Source organism: Myotis yumanensis, unplaced genomic scaffold (genome assembly GCF_028538775.1).
Source record: "Myotis yumanensis isolate MYYU_CA2020_CCGP unplaced genomic scaffold, mMyoYum1.0.hap1 SCAF_12, whole genome shotgun sequence".
Taxonomy (NCBI): domain Eukaryota; kingdom Metazoa; phylum Chordata; class Mammalia; order Chiroptera; family Vespertilionidae; genus Myotis; species Myotis yumanensis.
In genome coordinates, this window is record NW_027223763.1 from 17,624,021 (window position 1) to 17,641,670 (window position 17,650).

Sequence of the window (17,650 nt, forward strand, 5' to 3'; positions counted from 1 at the left end):
ACGTCAGCCTGCGGACTCAAGGGTCCCAGGTTCCATTCTGGTCAAGGGCATGTACCTTGGTTGCGGGCACATACCCAGTAGGGAGTGTCCAGGAGGCAGCTGATCGATGTTTCTCTCTCATCGATGTTTCTAACTCTCTATCCCTCTCCCATCCTCTCTGCAAAAAAATCAATAAAATATATATAAAAAAATAGTTTTGTGATGAGTTTGATCTACCTAATAAAGTACATGTAAATAGTATGTGATTAGCAATAGAGAATGAACATTTCATAGTGAACGGCAGCCAGTCACCTCACATCATATAATGCTCCAGTTCTTGCTTTCCCTGCTTCAGGGACCTTGGAGGTGGTATGTTCCAGATGGCCTCGCTACAAATATTGGAAAGCAATAAATGTTGGAAGGCTGCCAAGGAAATAAGCTTTTATTGAATTAAGCTACTTTGATTTTGGGGATCTCTGTGGCTAGCATTTACAAAACTATTCACAAAACTCATCACAAAACTATTTTTTTATATATATTTTATTGATTTTTTTGTCCAAATATGGTAGTCATTTAAGACTACTGAGAACTGGAAATATGGATAGTATTACATTTCAAGATTTTAAAAAACAACAACAAAGCACAGTTAATATTTCTCCATTAAACACAACTTTATTGTTTTGGTAGAACTACAATTCATTGTAACTGTTGTGTAGCATAGGACATTATTGTTGTAATACTTGTACAAGAATGTGCATTATTTCTAGCATTACAGATAAACACTTCACCAATCTAGTCAGTATCAACAGACAGATTCAGTTCAGGTAACTGTTTTCTATGCACTGAAGTAACATCACAATGTCTTTACGTGCGTATTTTACGTACACAGCACAAGTTTTAGCAATACCGATGTAAATCATAATCGTAAACTGAGACACTTACTACTTTAATTATAATTAAATTGTTTTCTAGGTTAAAAATACAGAAAAATATTTAATCTTTAAATGAAGGCAGATTACTAGGCAGAAAGTGCAATACAGAAGCTAGTACTACAACTAGTACAGTAAAAAAAGAGTGGAAGAGGGCATAGTACACATTCAAGGATGAAAGGCAATTGCAATTTACTGCAGACATAGCAAAGGGAAAAGCTATTTGTTGTATACCAAAGTATTAAAGATACCACACTAGACAATATTTAAGACAATACCTAATATTAGTCACTTTTTAGCAACAACCTAGTGAGTTCGTTAAGTACACTCCTAAAAAAGAATCCAAGAAATTAGTCATATGAGATGAGAACTAAATTTCCAACAAAATATTAAACAACTTTTTAACAGGATTTGAGTTTGTAAATTTAGCCAGCTCTAAAATAGTATGAATTCTCACACACAAACAAAAAGAATCTTAGATGGAGAGATGATGAAAAGAAATTATTTTAGTTAGGTTGATTTAGTCAGAAATTTATGAGGAAGAGACTTAAAAAGATATTTACAAATACTGAAAACTTCAATCCTTTAAATAATTTTGCTCATAGAATACAAGAAGTTTCTGATAATATCAAAGACCAATTGATTCAAAATTTGAAAAATTGCAAGAATTTATCTTCAGCTTTAAATGAGTTTTGTATCATAAGACACAGCCCCATGAAAACTTTGGGTATATGCCATCTCAAAGAAGATCCAAATTTACAAAGAAATGTCAATTCACTACCTAAAGATTCACTCAGAACAGAAATTTTTGACAATTCCATCTGTCAAAGAAGAATTTCAGCTAGAGATAGAAAAATTTGTTTCCACTGTAAGAGGAACTCTAGCTATATAAAGTCAAAAGACCAGCTATATTGGCATTTTAAAGCAAGAGAATGCTGTTTACCTCTTTGCTTTGTTCCACTGTCTCATAATGAATACATTTGTGCTCAGTTTTTTGTAGCAGACTCCAAAAAAGGAGTTATAATGCTAAGACTCTTCAGTATATTGGTGGAAATGCTATACAATAATAATTGCCAGTTTATGGGACTGTACTGAAACTATGGAACTCCGAAAAGAAAACATGGGGGTAGGGGGTGGAGATTTCATGACATTGGATTTGAGAATGATTTCTTGGACATGACACCAAAAGCACAGGAGAAAAATAAGCAAAAATAGGCAAATGGGACTACATCATCAAACGTAAAACCTTCTGTGCAACAAAGGAAATAGTGCCAAGAAAATGGAAAATGTTCCAATGGAACCAATGGAATGGGAGAAGACACTCAAAAATCATAAATAAGGGGATAATATCTAGAATAAATGAAAAAACAGCTGAAATACAAAAACAAAAGCTTGATTAAATAATGGGCAAAGGACTTAGACAATTCCCTTAAGATATACACATGGTTAACAAGCATATAAAAAGATTTTCAACATCACTAATCATCAGGGAAGTGCAAATCAAGAACACATCTGTTAGAATGGCCACTGTAAAAAATATAGAAAATAATATGGGTTGCTAGGATGCGAAGAAACCCTTCTGCATTGTTGGTAAGAATGTAAAATGGTGCAGCTGCTATGGAAAACAGCATGGAGGTTCCTCAAAAAGTTAAAAATTGAATTACCAAATAATTCAGCAATCCCACTTCTGGGAATATATCCAAAAGACTGATAATAGATCTTGAAGAGATATTTGCACACCCATATTCACAGTAGCATTATTTACAATAGCCAAGAGGTAGATGCAACCTAAATGTGTACTGATGGATGAATGCATTAAAAAAATGTAGCGTAGCCCTAGTCGGTTTAGCTCAGTGGATAGAGTGCCAACCTGCCGACTGAAGGGTCCCAGGTCTGGGTTGCAGACTCAACCCCTGGTGGGGGGCCTGCAGGAGGCAGCCGATCAATGATTCTTTCTCATCATTGATGTTTCTACCTCTCCCTTCCTCTCCCTTCTTCTCTGAAATCAATAAAAATGTTTTTTTTAAAAAGTGGTTTAAACATACAATGGAATATTACTCAGCCTTATAAAAGGAAATCTTATCATACACCACAAGGATGAAACTTGAGGACATTCAGCCAATTCCACTTCAAGAACTGAAAGCAGGGATTCAAATAGGTATTTGTACACCACTGTTCATATCAGTGTTATTAACAATAGCCAAAATAGTAGAAATAACTAAATGTCTACCAACAGAAGAATGGGTGAACAAAAAGCAGTACATACATACAATGGAATCTTATTCAGCCTTAAAAAGGAATGAAATTCTGATACATATTACATGAACCTTAAAAACATGTTAAGTGCAACAAGCCAGGCACAAAAGAACAAATATTGATGAATCTATTTATATGAGGTACCTAGAAGAGTCAAATTCATAAGAAACAGAAAGTAGAAGAGTGGTTACTGGGGGCTTGGGAGAGGGAAGAGTGGGGAGTCACTGGTAAATGAGTAGAGTTTCAGTTTGGGATGATGGAAAATTTCTGGAGATGAATATGACAACTGCACAATAATGTGAATGTATTTAATGCCACTGAATAGTACACCCAGAAAGGATTAAAAAGGTCTTTTTCACATTCTGTATTTTGACCACATTAAAAACAATTCTAAGATAAGTTAAGAAAAGGAAACTCGTTGACAGGGGAAGCCTCGTCTTGTGGTGTGACTTTAAGGAAATGTCTTCAATAGAAACCCATTAAAACCTTTTTTAAAGCAAGGTCGTCATTTTAAAGTAAACATCCTGAACAAGCCTCTTCTCAAGAACTTTACACATTTAATTCTTTCTATAAGTTACTTTTTTTTTTTTTTTTTACAGAAAAACAAGCTAGGGTTTAGATAAACAAACTAGGTTTTATATCACCTAAAAGAAAAGCTAACAAGGGTTTATATCTTTTCAGAGAAAAACAAACCAGGGTTTTTATGTTTAAAAAACAAAAACAACAACAACAACCCTAAACCAGGTAAATGATTCTCATAAGCCATAGTCCTTTAGGGCTAAATGTCTCTGGTTGGTCTCTTTAGCAATAACTATGCAGATCAATTTATCACACAGCAGAATCTGAACTACAAGCTTTGGGGGAGGCACAAGGAAGAAACCAAACATTATCCAGAGGTAGCAATGCACACCTAAACCCACTAAATCACAGCAAATACTGCTGCATCTCAGATGAGCATGTGGATCTCTGCTTTGATAAGTTGAAAGTTTTTTGTTTTAGCTCTGTTTTTATACACACTGTCTCCAATTTCAACTTTAGCAGCTCTGTACCACTGTTGAGTCAGTGGGGCTCCTCTAGAACCTTATGACCTGAGACCCAAATCTAACTGACTTGGGGGTTTTAATTTCCCTTTTAACCCATTGTACGCCACAAGCATCTGTAGATACAAGCGGCGGACCTTCCCCTACACGCCACCTGCGTCTATAAAAAAAAAAAATGTTTTCCCTAAGTGGCAGCCCTGACCTACTTTAAAGTCATTTTTTATGAGAATTTTCAGCTGAAAATATTCAAGAACACCCGAATTGTGAGTAACATATTTATTCTTATAATATTCATTGCAAAGTTATTTTTTAAATTAAATTTAAAACATCGTGGCATGTGGGGATGGTTTCCGTTTTGGACACATGGTAGTTAACTGGCTAAGTTAGGAACTATTATTCAGACTCTACCAATGAAAATTAGTAAGGAATAATCCACTAATATCTGTATTCTTCATTCCTTTCAGGTCTAATTTCACAACAGAAAACTTAAGTGAAAATCTGTTATAATTTCTACATTCCTTTCCTCAATTTTATTTACCATCAATGGAGTCTCTTTCAATGATAGAATATGTATTCTCCAGATGGTAGGAGATCAGAATATCAAATTCCTACTGTGGGCAAGTCAGGTTGCATGACTGAGAGAACTTGGCAAGTAGAAGAATAGATTCCCTATCTAAAGGTGGAAGCGGCTGGCCCAAACAACCTTCCTTATGAAATAAGGCCTTAGTGTTGTCATCCCTTACATTCTTCAAGACTAGCCTTTTTTAAGTATGAAATTTCCTATTTTAAATAATGGCAACTAATTACACACACACACACACACACACACACACACACACACACGCTTACCATGCACACCAACTATGACATGTCAAGGGCCCAACTTTAGCTTGTGACCTTTGCCATACAGAATATTTATACTCTACTGACAGGAAGCTGTACTTAGTACAGGCAAAAATTAAAAAAATAAAACTCTATTTTGCAAAAGGCAACCCGTTCAGAATAGCTGTTTCCAGCACCCGTTTCCTCTCACCCTCATCACCCCCAATCTATTTTTCTAAGACTGTAACTCTCATGTCTGAGATGGCTCAGGTGCATGAGACCCCTAGACCCCAATCCTCTCAGCCAATGCTCAAAGGAAAAACAAGTTAGGTGTTTTGTTCAATTAAAACATTCCCTGAAGGCAATCTTGTTTCAGCTTCACTAACTTGTTCCTGTTTACAGTGTTCTAGCATCAAGTATTCAAGGCATCCAGTATTCAAAAAGGGTACTATATTCTCACTGCCAGAAGTTTAGTATCCTAAATCATTTTCTACAACAGAAACTTGAAAATTCCAATGAATCAAAAATATTTAACTTATGCCCTAGCTGGTCTGGCTCAGTGGATAGAGTATCGGTCTGCGGACCAAAGGGTTCTGGGTTCGATTCCCATCAAGGGCACGTACTTAGGTTGCAGGCTCCTCCACGGCCTGAGCCCTGGTCAGGGCACATGCAGGAGGCAACCAGTCGATGTGTTTCTCTCATACCGATGTTTCTCTCTATCTTTCCCTCTCTCTTCCACTCTCCCTAAAAATCAATGGAAAAATATCCTCGGGTGAGGATTAACAAAATAAATAAATAAATAATTTTAACTTATGTCTACAGCTTCAGAAAATATGAGGTAAAAAAAAACAACAACCCCAACTTAGAAATTTTAGTCCCAACCCTTCATTCTATCCGTTCAAAAACAAATTCAGAAAGGTTATATAGTAGATTGGTTGGAAACTGGGACAGAACCCAGGTTATCTGACTCCAACCAAGTTTTCTATTACACTACATAGGAGTGGAAGGGGAAAGTGGACGAGAGGGAAATCTTCTGAAATGGTTAAAAAGGTAGGTTCTGGGCACCCCTTCCCCTGCTATTTAAATTCATATTTGGCCTTTTACAATAATTTCACATCTCATACTATTTTCACTTTCCACATGACTTTTCAAGCCCTAACTACTATCTCCCAAAAGTTAACATTCTTACAAAGAAGGATGAATGGGGGAAAGTCTATTTTTCCTAGCTGCCAGCCCATCATAGTTGCAGCTACTAATCAATGTGGTGGCAATTTATATCCAGGTTTCTAATAAGGAACAGTTTTGATTAACTGTTTATATCCAGGTTTCTAATAAGGAACAATTTTGATTAACTGTTTATATCCAGGTTTCTAATAAGGAACAATTTTGATTAACTGTTCCTCCCACCTTGCTATAGTTCAAGAATTACTCTCCAGAGTGAAATCCCCGATGTCTGATGAGGCCTGAATTACTTTTGAATGTCTTCTTACATTCCTTACATTCATATTCTTTCCTTCCAGTATGAATTTTTAGGTGCTCTACAAGGATTGAGCTTCTACTAAAGGTTGCTCCACAGTAGTCACATTCATAGGGTTTCTCTCCAGTATGAGTTCGATAATGTTCATTAAGAGATGAGCTCTGACTGAAGGATTTTCCACATTCTTTACATTTATAAGGTTTCACACCAGTATGAATTCGCTGATGACGACTAAGGAGAGAATGGGTAGGGAAGGCTTTCTCACACTGACTACATTTGTAGGGTTTTTCTCCTGAATGAAGTCGCTGATGATAAATTACAGATGTAAAATGGCTGAAAGTCATTCCACAATCATTACATAGGTACGGTTTTTCTCCAGTATGAATTCTCTGATGTCGGGTAAGGCAAGAATTCTGTCTAAAGGCTTTTCCACATTCAGTACATTTATAGGGTTTCTCTCCAGTATGAATTCTCTGATGCTTGGAAAGGGATGAGCTATGACTAAAGGATTTGCCACAGTCGTTACATGTATAGGGTTTTTCTCCAGTATGAATTCGCTGATGTTGAATAAGAGATGAATTGTCACTAAAGGGTCTCCCACATTCTTTACATTTATAGGGTTTTTCTCCAGTATGAATTCGCTGATGTTTAATGAGGTGGGCAGTTAGGGTGAAACCTTTTCCACAATCATCACATTTGAAGGGTTTCTCTCCACTATGAGCTCTACGACGGGGTGTGAAGGATGCACTCTTACTGAAAGCTTTCCCACAATCATTGCACATAGAGGGTTTTCCACCAAGGTAAAGTCTCTGCTGTTTGGACAGTGTGGTACTATAATCAAAGGATTTTCCACATCTGCTACATTTAGGGGATTTTTCTCCAGTCTCTGTTCCCTCATCTTTATTCGAGGTTGTATCCTGATATTTACTTTTCCGACATTTCTCACATATAGGGGTTTTTCTTCTCTTAACAAGGGATAAGCTTTGAGTGAAGTCTATCCCACAGTTACTGCACTTCTGGGGCTTGGTACCCATATAAATTTTCGGATGTTTCTGATGTTTGGTAAGAGATGAAGAGTGACTTAAGACTTTCCTGCCTTCCTTACGTTTCCGTGGCTTCTCTCCAGTGTGCTCTTTGCGGTTCATAACAAGGTCTGAATGAAAACTAAAGCGTTTCTTGCATTCATTATACTTCCGAGATTTCTTCCGTAAGTAGACTCTCAGATGCTTAACTAAATCCGAAGTTTCCTTGGCATTACTTGCAGAGGGGCCCTTCTCTGAGTCAAATTCCTCACCCTTACTGCCTCTCCCATGAGTTTTCTTTTGTGTGCCTGCTACTTTCGAACATTCTTTATTGCTACGGCCCTTCTCTAATCTGCCGCGTTTGGAGGATTCTCCCATCAAGCCATAATCACCACACATTAAGTACCTATCTATTGTTTTTTCTAAAGTCGATTCGTCCATAAGAACATCTTGATTTTGAACAGATTCCTTCAATTCACCTCTAGGTTCACACTCTAAAAGAAATAACACAGAATATTTCCTGTTTGCAATAAAGGAAGGTGCTGTATTTGGGACTAAAATAGGAATAGGGGCAGTAATGACTATGAGGATTATGACTTGGACAATTCTCAAATATACTCTATAAAACAAGGAAGGGAAAGTGATATAAAGAAAATAGGTAAACATAGGGGTTAGGAAAAATATTGAGGAAGATGAAAAGTTTGTGCTTTATCGTTAGAAATGCAAGTTTTAACCTCCATTTCAAATTTTGAAAACAGGCTCAAACTTATTCTTCCTGTACCCAATATTCCTTTTTCAAACAACTAATAATATTAGTGCAAACATTTATTGAATACTTACCAAATGCCAGGCCAAATTTCAAACACTTTACTTGTATTTCACTTAATCTTCACAACAGCTCTATGAAATAAACTCTATTATTAACCCTGTCTTGTGAATGTGACAAGTAGGTACATAGAATGTAAGTAGCTTGCCCAAGGCCACATGTATTATAAGTGGCCGTGCCAGATTTTTATCCTAGTCTGACACTAAAGCCCAGGCTTTTGACCCCTATACTATATTGTTTCTTCTCAAAGCAGTCAAATAGTACTAAGTTTATAGATATGCTATGCAATAACACCTATGCTAGACTTTCAAAGGTAACCACAATCTGGCCCTATCAACCTATGGATACTTTAATCGGGCATCCATTTACTGTCCCTAATACACTACAGCATTTTCAATCCTATTCTTTTGTTTTTTTAAAGAAATTTTACTGATTTTTAAAGAGAGAGGAAGGAAGAAGAAGAGAAAGAGAGAGAGAAACATCGATGTGAGAGGGAAACAATGATCAGCTGCCTTGTGCACACTCCCTACTGGGGGGATGGAGCCACAACGCGGGCATGTATCCTGATCGGGAATTGAACAGGTAACCTTTTATGCATGGGATGATGCCCAGCCAACTGAACCACACCAGCTAGGGGTCAATTCTATTCTTTTAGTGTCGACACTTCACACTACTTAGAATGTAATTCCACAGTACCTTCACTCCCACAAATATATAAATTTGACAGGGCCTAGGGTTCAAGTCGCACAATCTCCACAGGGCCTTTTCTAGTACTATACTCTTTATACCCTTCTCCAAACTTTGAATTCATTTATTAACCATATCATCATCCTAACTCTTAAGATTACATTGTCACTTTTATAAAATTGTAAACAGAAAACTATAAAACGCAAAATTCTACTACCCAGAAATTAACTATTATTAATAACTGTGTATTTTCTTCTAGATATTGCTCTATATTTTATTTTATTTTTTTCTCTATATTCTAGATAGAAAAAATATGCATAATATATAGGCTTACTTTTCGTATTCAAAATTCTTTCCCATCTCATTGGTCAGTCTTCATAAAAATAATTTTAATCAGTTACATAACAACTAATTCTATATTATTATATTTATGTGTTAATATAACATATATTAGCTTAACTTTGAATGTTTATCAAATGATTAATATTTCCTCAAAAGAGGAGTCATAAAAATAGAATTATTGAACTAAAGGGTAGAAAAGTTGTATCACATGAAGCATGACGAGCAGAAGTACCTGAGTACTCATCTCCAGTCATATGATCTTTCTTAAATCTTTGTGAATATGATTTATAAAAAATAGTATCGCTGCTTTAAACGTGTATTTCATTGTTGCTCAGTTGGTTGGGCATTGTACTGTGCAGAGGGGTTAAAGGTTTATTCCCAGTCAGGTCACATGCTCAGGTTGGTGGCTTGATCTCAGGTAGGGGGTGTGCAGGAGGCAGCCAATTGATGTTTTGCTCTCACATTGATGTTTCTCTCTCTCTCTCCCTGTCTCCCTTCCTCTCTCTCCAAAAATCAATTTTAAAAAATCTTAAAAAGAAAAATATGCATATTTCATTCTTTTTTTTAAATATATATTTTATTGATTTTTTACAGAGAGGAAGGGAGAGAGATAGAGAGTTAGAAACATCGATGAGAGAGAAACATCGATCAGCTGCCTCCCGCACATCTCCCACTGGGGATGTGCCCGCAACCCAGGCACATGCCCCTGACCGGAACCGAACCTGGGACCCCTCAGTCCGCAGGCCGACACTCTACCCACTGAGCCAAACCGGTTTTGGCACATATTTCATTTTTGAGCATTATTTTCATGTCCATAGCTATTTAAATTTTAATTTTCTCGGTTATTTTTAATTTTATCAGCTATCTGCTCAAATTCTTTGCCCATATTTCTAATAGACTCGGTGTTTCTTATTGTTTTACATGAGCTTTTAATAAATTATGGCTATTGAGTCTGCTTTGCCTGTCAAAAACTTTTTTCCTCCGGTCTGTCATAAAATGACTGTTAGACAAGTTGTACATCTAAATGATGCTTCTTTTATATAAGAGGGAAGGACATATATTTGTACCAATATAGACTTTTACCTGCTAGATTTTTAGAATACAAAACATTTTTAGAATCCATTTTTGGAATTACTCTCCCAAATGCTACTTAAACATAAGGCAATTGCTGTCCTTATGGAAACAGCCAATACGTTGTCTAAAATGAATGGTTAAGATGGAATAGCGCAAAGTGAATCTTTTTTTTTTTTTCTTTTTCTTTAAAATAAACTAAGTGCCGAAACCGGTTTGGCTCAGTGGATAGAGCGTCGGCCTGCGGACTGAAAGGTCCCAGGTTCGATTCCGGTCAAGGGCATGTACCTGGGTTGCGGGCACATCCCCAGTGGGGAGTGTGCAGGAGGCAGCTGATCGATGTTTCTCTCTCATCGATGTTTCTAACTCTCTATCTCTCTCCCTTCCTCTCTGTAAAAAATCAATAAAATATATTTAAAAAATAAAAATAAAATAAACTAAGGTATTGATATATAAGTAATTATTTTTTAAATGTAAAATGGGATTATACTATACTTGATGTCCTCTGGATAAATTCACATTGATCCTTCAAGATTCAATTCAGCCCTAACCGGTTTGGCTCAGTGGATAGAGCGTAGGCCTGCGGACTGAAGGGTCCCAGGTTCGATTCCGGTCAAGGGCATGTACCTTGGTTGCAGGCACATCCCCAGTGGAGGGTGTGCAGGAGGCAGCTGATCGATGTTTCTAACTCTTTGTCCCTCTCCCTTCCTCTCTGTAAAAAATCAATAAAATATATTTTTTAAAAAAAGATTCAATTCAAATGTTAATTAAGCTGTTGCTCCTAATATTTTTCCACTGTTCCTTATACTTGCCATTATAGCATAAATCCCATTACGAACAGTTTTTGTTTTGCTATCTGTATCTATGGTGTCCATAAAAATGCCCTTTTCAGATCTTTTCTGTGGCACTTAACTGGCAGCTAACAACAGCTGCTGCTGCTCTATGAATCCACCATGGCATTCATGCCTCGGCCACTTTCCCACAGCTGGTCACAGTCGATGACAAGTAGAGCAGGGATACTCAGGCCCATTTCTGTGAGACATAGGACTCTGAGAGGAGACTTGCCAAAACCTCCTTAAACTGAATTTTAGTCTCAGACTCTTCCTACCCACCCTTCCTTCCCTCTCCTTCCCAGGTGTTATACCTACATCACGCTCTGACCTCACTCCCAGGCTCTTCCAGAGCCTGCCCCGTTTTTCACTGCAATTTTTCCTAGTAAGTCTCCAGCAAGGCTAATCATGTCGTGGCATCTACTTCTCAGAGAACCCAAACTAACGGTCTGTTCAAATGAACATTCCAGGAAGACAACGTGTATATTCTAATCGTCATTCTATGTTAATTTAGGAAGATGGCCCACCCAACATTTCAAAAGGTCTTCCCAAATGACCTGGCAAGCAACTGTTTTAATTTCCTCGTCTACTTTTCGCCAACTCACCTGGTATGGAGCCTTTTGAGACTTCTTTTTCCAGAAGCCCTGGTTCAACCCACGGTAGCTGGGAGATCACATCTAATTTGGTAACTGGAAAGCCTGCTCATAGAGAAAAAAAACAAAACAAAACACAAAAAATGTCTGTTTTCCATAGAACAAAGTCAGTCAGCATTCACACATAGAGTCTGGTTCTCCAGGGAAGAGAAGATACTGTCAAATACAGACAGCAATACTGAAATTTGAAGAGAACATGGGGGAGGTTTGGTCTTGATGAGGGCAAAATGATTCTCAACATTTCCAATTCAATGAAGCAAAGACTCTTTTTTGGAGAAAACTCGGCGGAAAAGTACCTTTTCAGGACCCATTTTTAGGATTAATCATATCATTCCTGCATGCCCAGCCAAAACAGTAGCAATTGTCTTTTTTCAAAAATAGTGGTCCAAAAGATAGCCAGGTTTGATGCTAAATCATAAAGAGAAGGTGTCTTTACCCAGAAATTCTAGGTGCCTACAGTTCTCCAGTAGCACTTCCTTATATATCTCCTTTTGAAAAGGTTCCAGCTTCCTCCACTCTCCTCTGGAAAAATTCACAGCTATATCCTTGAATGTCATGGGTTCCTAGAACACCAAACACAGTCTTTTTCATTGGATTATTCCTAAATAGATCCTAAGATTTCAGAAAATATAAACTATTAGTTTTGGTAGTATTTAAATTTCTAAGGATTCCAAAGCAAGCTATCAATACTTACCTATTTCTTTCTTATCGTACTACACTGGCTAAAATATTCAGAAAATACTCATTAATAGCAGTAAGTTTAAAACATCCTTATCTTTTTGTGGGCATTGTAAGAGCTGCTTTTGATTCTCTAGCTGGGGATGTTTTTTATCATGTTAGGAAATACATTTCTATTTTCACCTGGCTAATTGTATCAGGAATAACTGTTAAATTTTAGCAAATATTTGTTTTTATTAGAGTCAACCTTGTGACAAATTCTCCAGACTGAAAAAAAATAGAATGTGAAGAATAACTTCGAAGAATGACAACAGGAGACTGTCTTACTTATTCTATCTAGTATTTTTATACCACTCAGTAGGAGGTCAGTAAGTATTCACTTAAGAATGAAAACCAGTGAAAGGACACTTACCCCGGACTCAGTATTTGAAAGGACAGAAACCGTTTTATCTTCTTCAGGGTTCTCCTCTTGGGAAATAACAGAATCTTGAGAAACTGGATGGGAAGAAAAAAAATACAGTCCAGGCTTTCAAATGAATTCCTCAGACTAGAAATTCCTATATATGTCTCTAGAGAAAAAAGTCATAAGAAACAGAAAAAGTTTTCTCCTACTCTTTAAAACAGAAAGGAGAGCCATAGATATAGATTCCCATTAAAACCCAAGCTTACCCCCTTACCCTGTAAAATATCCTTTCAATTCCTAAGATCACAAAAAAAACTGATTTCATTCATTCTATACACCCACAGTTTAATGTATTCAGTTTGCATAATTTACAATATTTATAAGATGCATTAAGGTATAACCACATATTATGTATTAATTTGTTTTCTTCATAGTCCTTCCCTTGCACAAGAGTCACTCATTAAATGAAAGCACCAAGCTGGTCTCAAGAACTGACTCCAGCTCTGAAATCACCATCTGATTCCTAAAGACAGAATCAGGAATTTGAACCTATGAACTGAATGTGTTAAATACCCCAAGATGTAGCCTTAGTTTGGCTCCGCAGATAGAGTGTCAGCCTGCGGACTGAAGTGTCCCGGGTTCTATTACCGCCAAGGGAATATGCCCAGGGTTGTGGGCTCGCTTCCCAGTAGAGGGTGTGCAGGAGGCAGCTGATCAATGATTCTCTCTCATCATTGATGTTTCTAGCTCTCTCCCTCTCCCTTCTTCTCGGAAATCAATAAAAATATTAAATACCCCCGAGATATTAACAGCTTCTAATAAGGGCAAAGTGGCTTTTCTTTTAAATCATATTTTACTTTCTTATGAAAAGTATTTTAGGCAGTTTATTGATTAGATAACCAATGGAAGTTAGGAATCAGAATTACGCAATCAAAGAGAAAAAAGGGATTGTTATAAGGAAACTGCTCATTCATGAATTGAATGCTAGAGCAATCAATTCATGAACTTCTTGATTGCAGGGGCCTCCACACAGAGGCCCCAGTTTTGTGGAAGCACCGGTTGCAGTGACAGACAAGTCGGAGAGGAGTCAGGAAGCCCAAATTTTGGATACACCAATGAGCTGTGTGACCACAAATTAAGTCTGTGGAGATAAACACCCATCTATCTCAGAACTCCTGGTAGAATACAAACTGTCACACATATGTACTGAGAGCCTTATGGTAAATAATATACATAAATATTTGGAATATTTGTAGCATATAGAGGGATTTTATACAAGTTGAACCACATGCTCTCAAAAGGGCTAGCCACCCTAGAAGTCTTTTCACCAATATTTTACAATGATGTAATCATATTGTAATTCATAGTGTACATTGTATACACTAGTATATAATGTGTAATAATGTAATTATGAAAATGTGAGCTGTTCCCGAAGGCTATGGAACTGTACTATCCAACAGGGTAGTTGCTGGCCACATCTGGCTATTTAAGTTTAAATTTAATTAAAAACTCAATTCCTTATTTGCACCAGCTTGAAGTGCAAAAACAGTGCAGAACACACTTCCATCATCACAGATATTGGACAGCCCCATTCTAGGAATGTGCTGCTGCACACACTGGAGTTAGAAGTTAAGGCCTGGCTGGCTGATATGGTTGTGACTCCAAACATTTCCAGGTAAAGTTTTTCTCTCCTGCGTTCTAAAGTCCCCTCTTGCTCAAGGGAAAGAACTTACTGTTTCTTGAGCATCCACCATGTATTATACTTGCCTTATTTATTCCTCACAACACTATAGATAAGATGGGATCCCCTTGTTACACCTAAAAGAATTTAAAGTTCTGAGAGGTTATGTAGCTTCCCCAAGATCACACAGTAAAAGACAGGGAATTCAAACCCAATCCCACCTCCAAACTTAGTCTTATATTAGCCTCCTCTTTAGCAATATATTGCTATCTTTTGGGGAGTTCACTCTCATACGCTAGGGAGATCTTTCCCACGTCCTCCCTCCATCTATAAATCTCACCTTCCTTTCCTTCAAGCGTTCGGGTCAAATCCTCTATTAAGGTCACCACTTTCTCACTGTTCTCAGGACGTTGTGATTTTACCCAGATCCTGATCTCCCCGGGCAAAATGGACAGGAATTGCTCAAACACCAGAAGCTCTAAAATCTGTTCTTTCGTGTGGATGTCTGGTCTCAGCCACTGAAGGCAGAGCTCCCAGAGCCGATTCAGGGCTTTTCTGGGTCCAGCCTCTTCGGAGTAACAAAACCACCGGAACCTCTGTCTGAGCGACTCTGGGTCAGGAGTGTTTCCTCCCAGGATGGCTTCTTCCTCCCCAGGTGTATCCATTCTCAGGTCCTTGTTTTGTTCATTTGAAGCCAGAGTGGGAGGCTCTGAGCCGATGGCCGTCATCTTGTTCACGGGTATTACCGCTTGCCGTCTGTATCACCAGCAGGAACTCAGTCCCCTTAGACTCTAATTGGATATCAGTACAGTCCACCAACAGGCACTATAAGTAACAAATATCAAGGATTCAGTTTATGGTCTTGTAGGAACTGTCAAGAAATATAAAATATTAAATAAGTGAAATGAATCATTAATCCTAAAAACATTGTTCTTGGTTTGGTTCATAGATATAGATATATAGATATAGTTATACAGATATATATTCTCAGAGGCCTAGCTACTATATTAAAAGCATAATTTTCTTTGTAGGTGAAAAGCCGAGGAGTTACTTAAGGGTAATTAAAGGTCCCGTCGAGAAAAACAGTTTCTTCAGACTCAATACTCCTCATAAGCAAAAGTGATCAGAAAAGGCTCAGGGCTACAGGAAGAGACAGTCGCAAACCTATTCGTCAACTCCTGCCCTCTCTCAGGGAATGGCCACACATTTCCACCAGTTGCTCAACTCAGAAGCCTGATTTCATATTTGCCTATCAAATTTCTCACATAATCAATATCCCAATTCTGGCCGCTTTAATTCCTAAGAACCTCACCATTCTATCCCACTGAAACTACCTAAGGAGAGGCTTCTCCATCCCAGTATCACACTGTAGCCTAAGCAACATAAGATCCCTCCCCAACTGTCTCCAGATAAAATAGAAACGCAGAGGTCAGGCATGATGATCCAGAGACCCTGTCCGCATGACCTCGCCTCTTGAGCTCTACCTAGTGCCCTTGATGGACACTGCAAGAAGAAAAAAAATAAAAGTATCTCCTCCCACCAAAAAAAAAAAAAAGCATCTCCCCATTCCCAGACACACTATCCCCTTCTATCCTTTGCACTAGCGCCATTCCTTCTCCTTGGAATGCTCTCTTCTTTCCCTCTTCAAGCAAAGGTTTTCCATTCTTTAAAACTGTCACCTTTCTATCCTTTCATCTGTCCCCTCTGGGTGAAGCTTTCTCTGAACCACAGGTGCTTTTCTGCAGAGCCTGTCCTGTGCGGCATGCATTCTTCTCATTCTACAAAGAACGGATCGTCAATGAGCTGGGAACGGGGCGCTCGGGAGGCAGGCAGGATAGGTCACACAGGGTCCCCGCCCCCACAGAGCACCCAGCCTGAGATGTGCTGCCTCGCAGCCAGTGCCAGAACACTCTCCTCCTCCTGCAACTATGGTACCAGCAATTACCCACCTCCGAGCACACGACCCGGCACACGGTACGTATGACGTCACTTATTCCTCGGCCAAATATTAGGCGCCTACCACGAACCCAGCGCCTTGCTGGGCATCTGGGGCTCTGCAGCGACTAAGACACTCCTCTAGGTCTCCAGGGAGCTTACAACAGAAGCACCGAGAAAATGTGACGCAGGCAGAAATAAGTTCTCCAATGGGGGTGGCGGTGGGGAGGGGGAACAGGTGGGGATTTGCCTCGCAGGGAGCCTTGGCAACGCTGAAGACATGTTGGTTGGCACGACTGGGGAGGAGGGATGCTACAGGTACCTAGCGGATAGAGCCGGGGATGCTGCTAAAAACATCCTGCCATACAAGGGACAGCCGTCCTCCCCCCACGCACACATAACAAGGAATCTGCCCGCTGAAAATGCAAAAGTACCTAAATTGCTAGACCCCGGGGGCAGGGAGGGGATGGAGGAGAGCTCGGTCATTTAGGAGGGTGGCCACCTCCCACCGGAGCTGCGGGATTGGGAGCTCAATATCCCAATATCCCTCGGCACCCACCCCTACCCAAGTGCATCCTCGGAGCCGGCGACCTGGTGGTGGCCCCCAAATGAGGGGCCCTGGGCAAGCACTACCTGCATCAGGACCAGCAGCCAGGACCAGCGCTACCGCAATGAGCTTCCAGAAGCTGGTCCTGCAGTAGCTGCGCGCGCAAGCCGGCGGGGGACCACTGCGCCTGCGCACGGGCGCAGAACTACGATTCCCGGGGTGCGCTCCTCTCGCTGTGCGAAGCCCTGCGCTTTCCATAGGCTCCCACCCGGGCCTGTTGCGCGCGATCATTGGGAAGCGGCCGGTGGGCTCGGCCACAGAATTATTGCTGCGCCAGAGGCCTAAAGGCCTAGAACATTCTGAGGTTTTCAGATCTATGATGTTCTATCTCCTTGGTAACCTCAAACCGTGTCGCCCCCCCCTCCCCTCCCTATCCATCCCAAATCGAGGCTGGGAAAACCCAGCGCAGAAG

The 17,650-nt window shown here is 39.3% G+C and overlaps 1 protein-coding gene across 2 annotated transcripts; it reads right to left on the bottom strand.

The window, feature by feature from the left end:
* Positions 1–629: 629 nt before the first annotated feature.
* ZNF483 (zinc finger protein 483) lies at positions 630–17,311 on the bottom strand. 2 transcript variants are annotated; one of them, XM_070430878.1, is made up of 6 exons: positions 17,265–17,311; positions 15,037–15,521; positions 13,025–13,107; positions 12,371–12,497; positions 11,887–11,979; positions 630–8,019 (listed from the first exon to the last, which is right to left on the bottom strand). In XM_070430878.1, the coding sequence occupies exons 2-6, from the start codon at positions 15,422–15,424 to the stop codon at positions 6,452–6,454; spliced, it is 2,259 nt and encodes a 752-aa protein (XP_070286979.1). In that variant the 5' UTR covers positions 15,425–15,521; positions 17,265–17,311; the 3' UTR covers positions 630–6,451. The 2 variants fall into 2 exon arrangements, with proteins under 2 accessions (XP_070286979.1, XP_070286980.1); XM_070430879.1 differs by lacking the exon at positions 17,265–17,311 and adding an exon at positions 16,376–16,445.
* Positions 17,312–17,650: the final 339 nt, after the last annotated feature.

Coding starts and splice junctions, on each gene's coding strand:
- ZNF483 (XM_070430878.1), bottom strand. CDS start 15,424: ATGACGGCCATCGGCTCAGAGCCTCCCACTCTGGCTTCAAATGAACAA. Junction 12,498..13,024: donor TTTCAAATACTGAGTCCGGG/GTAAGTGTCCTT, acceptor TTGGTGTTCTAG/GAACCCATGACATTCAAGGA. Junction 11,980..12,370: donor TAGGCACCTAGAATTTCTGG/GTAAAGACACCT, acceptor CTCTATGAGCAG/GCTTTCCAGTTACCAAATTA.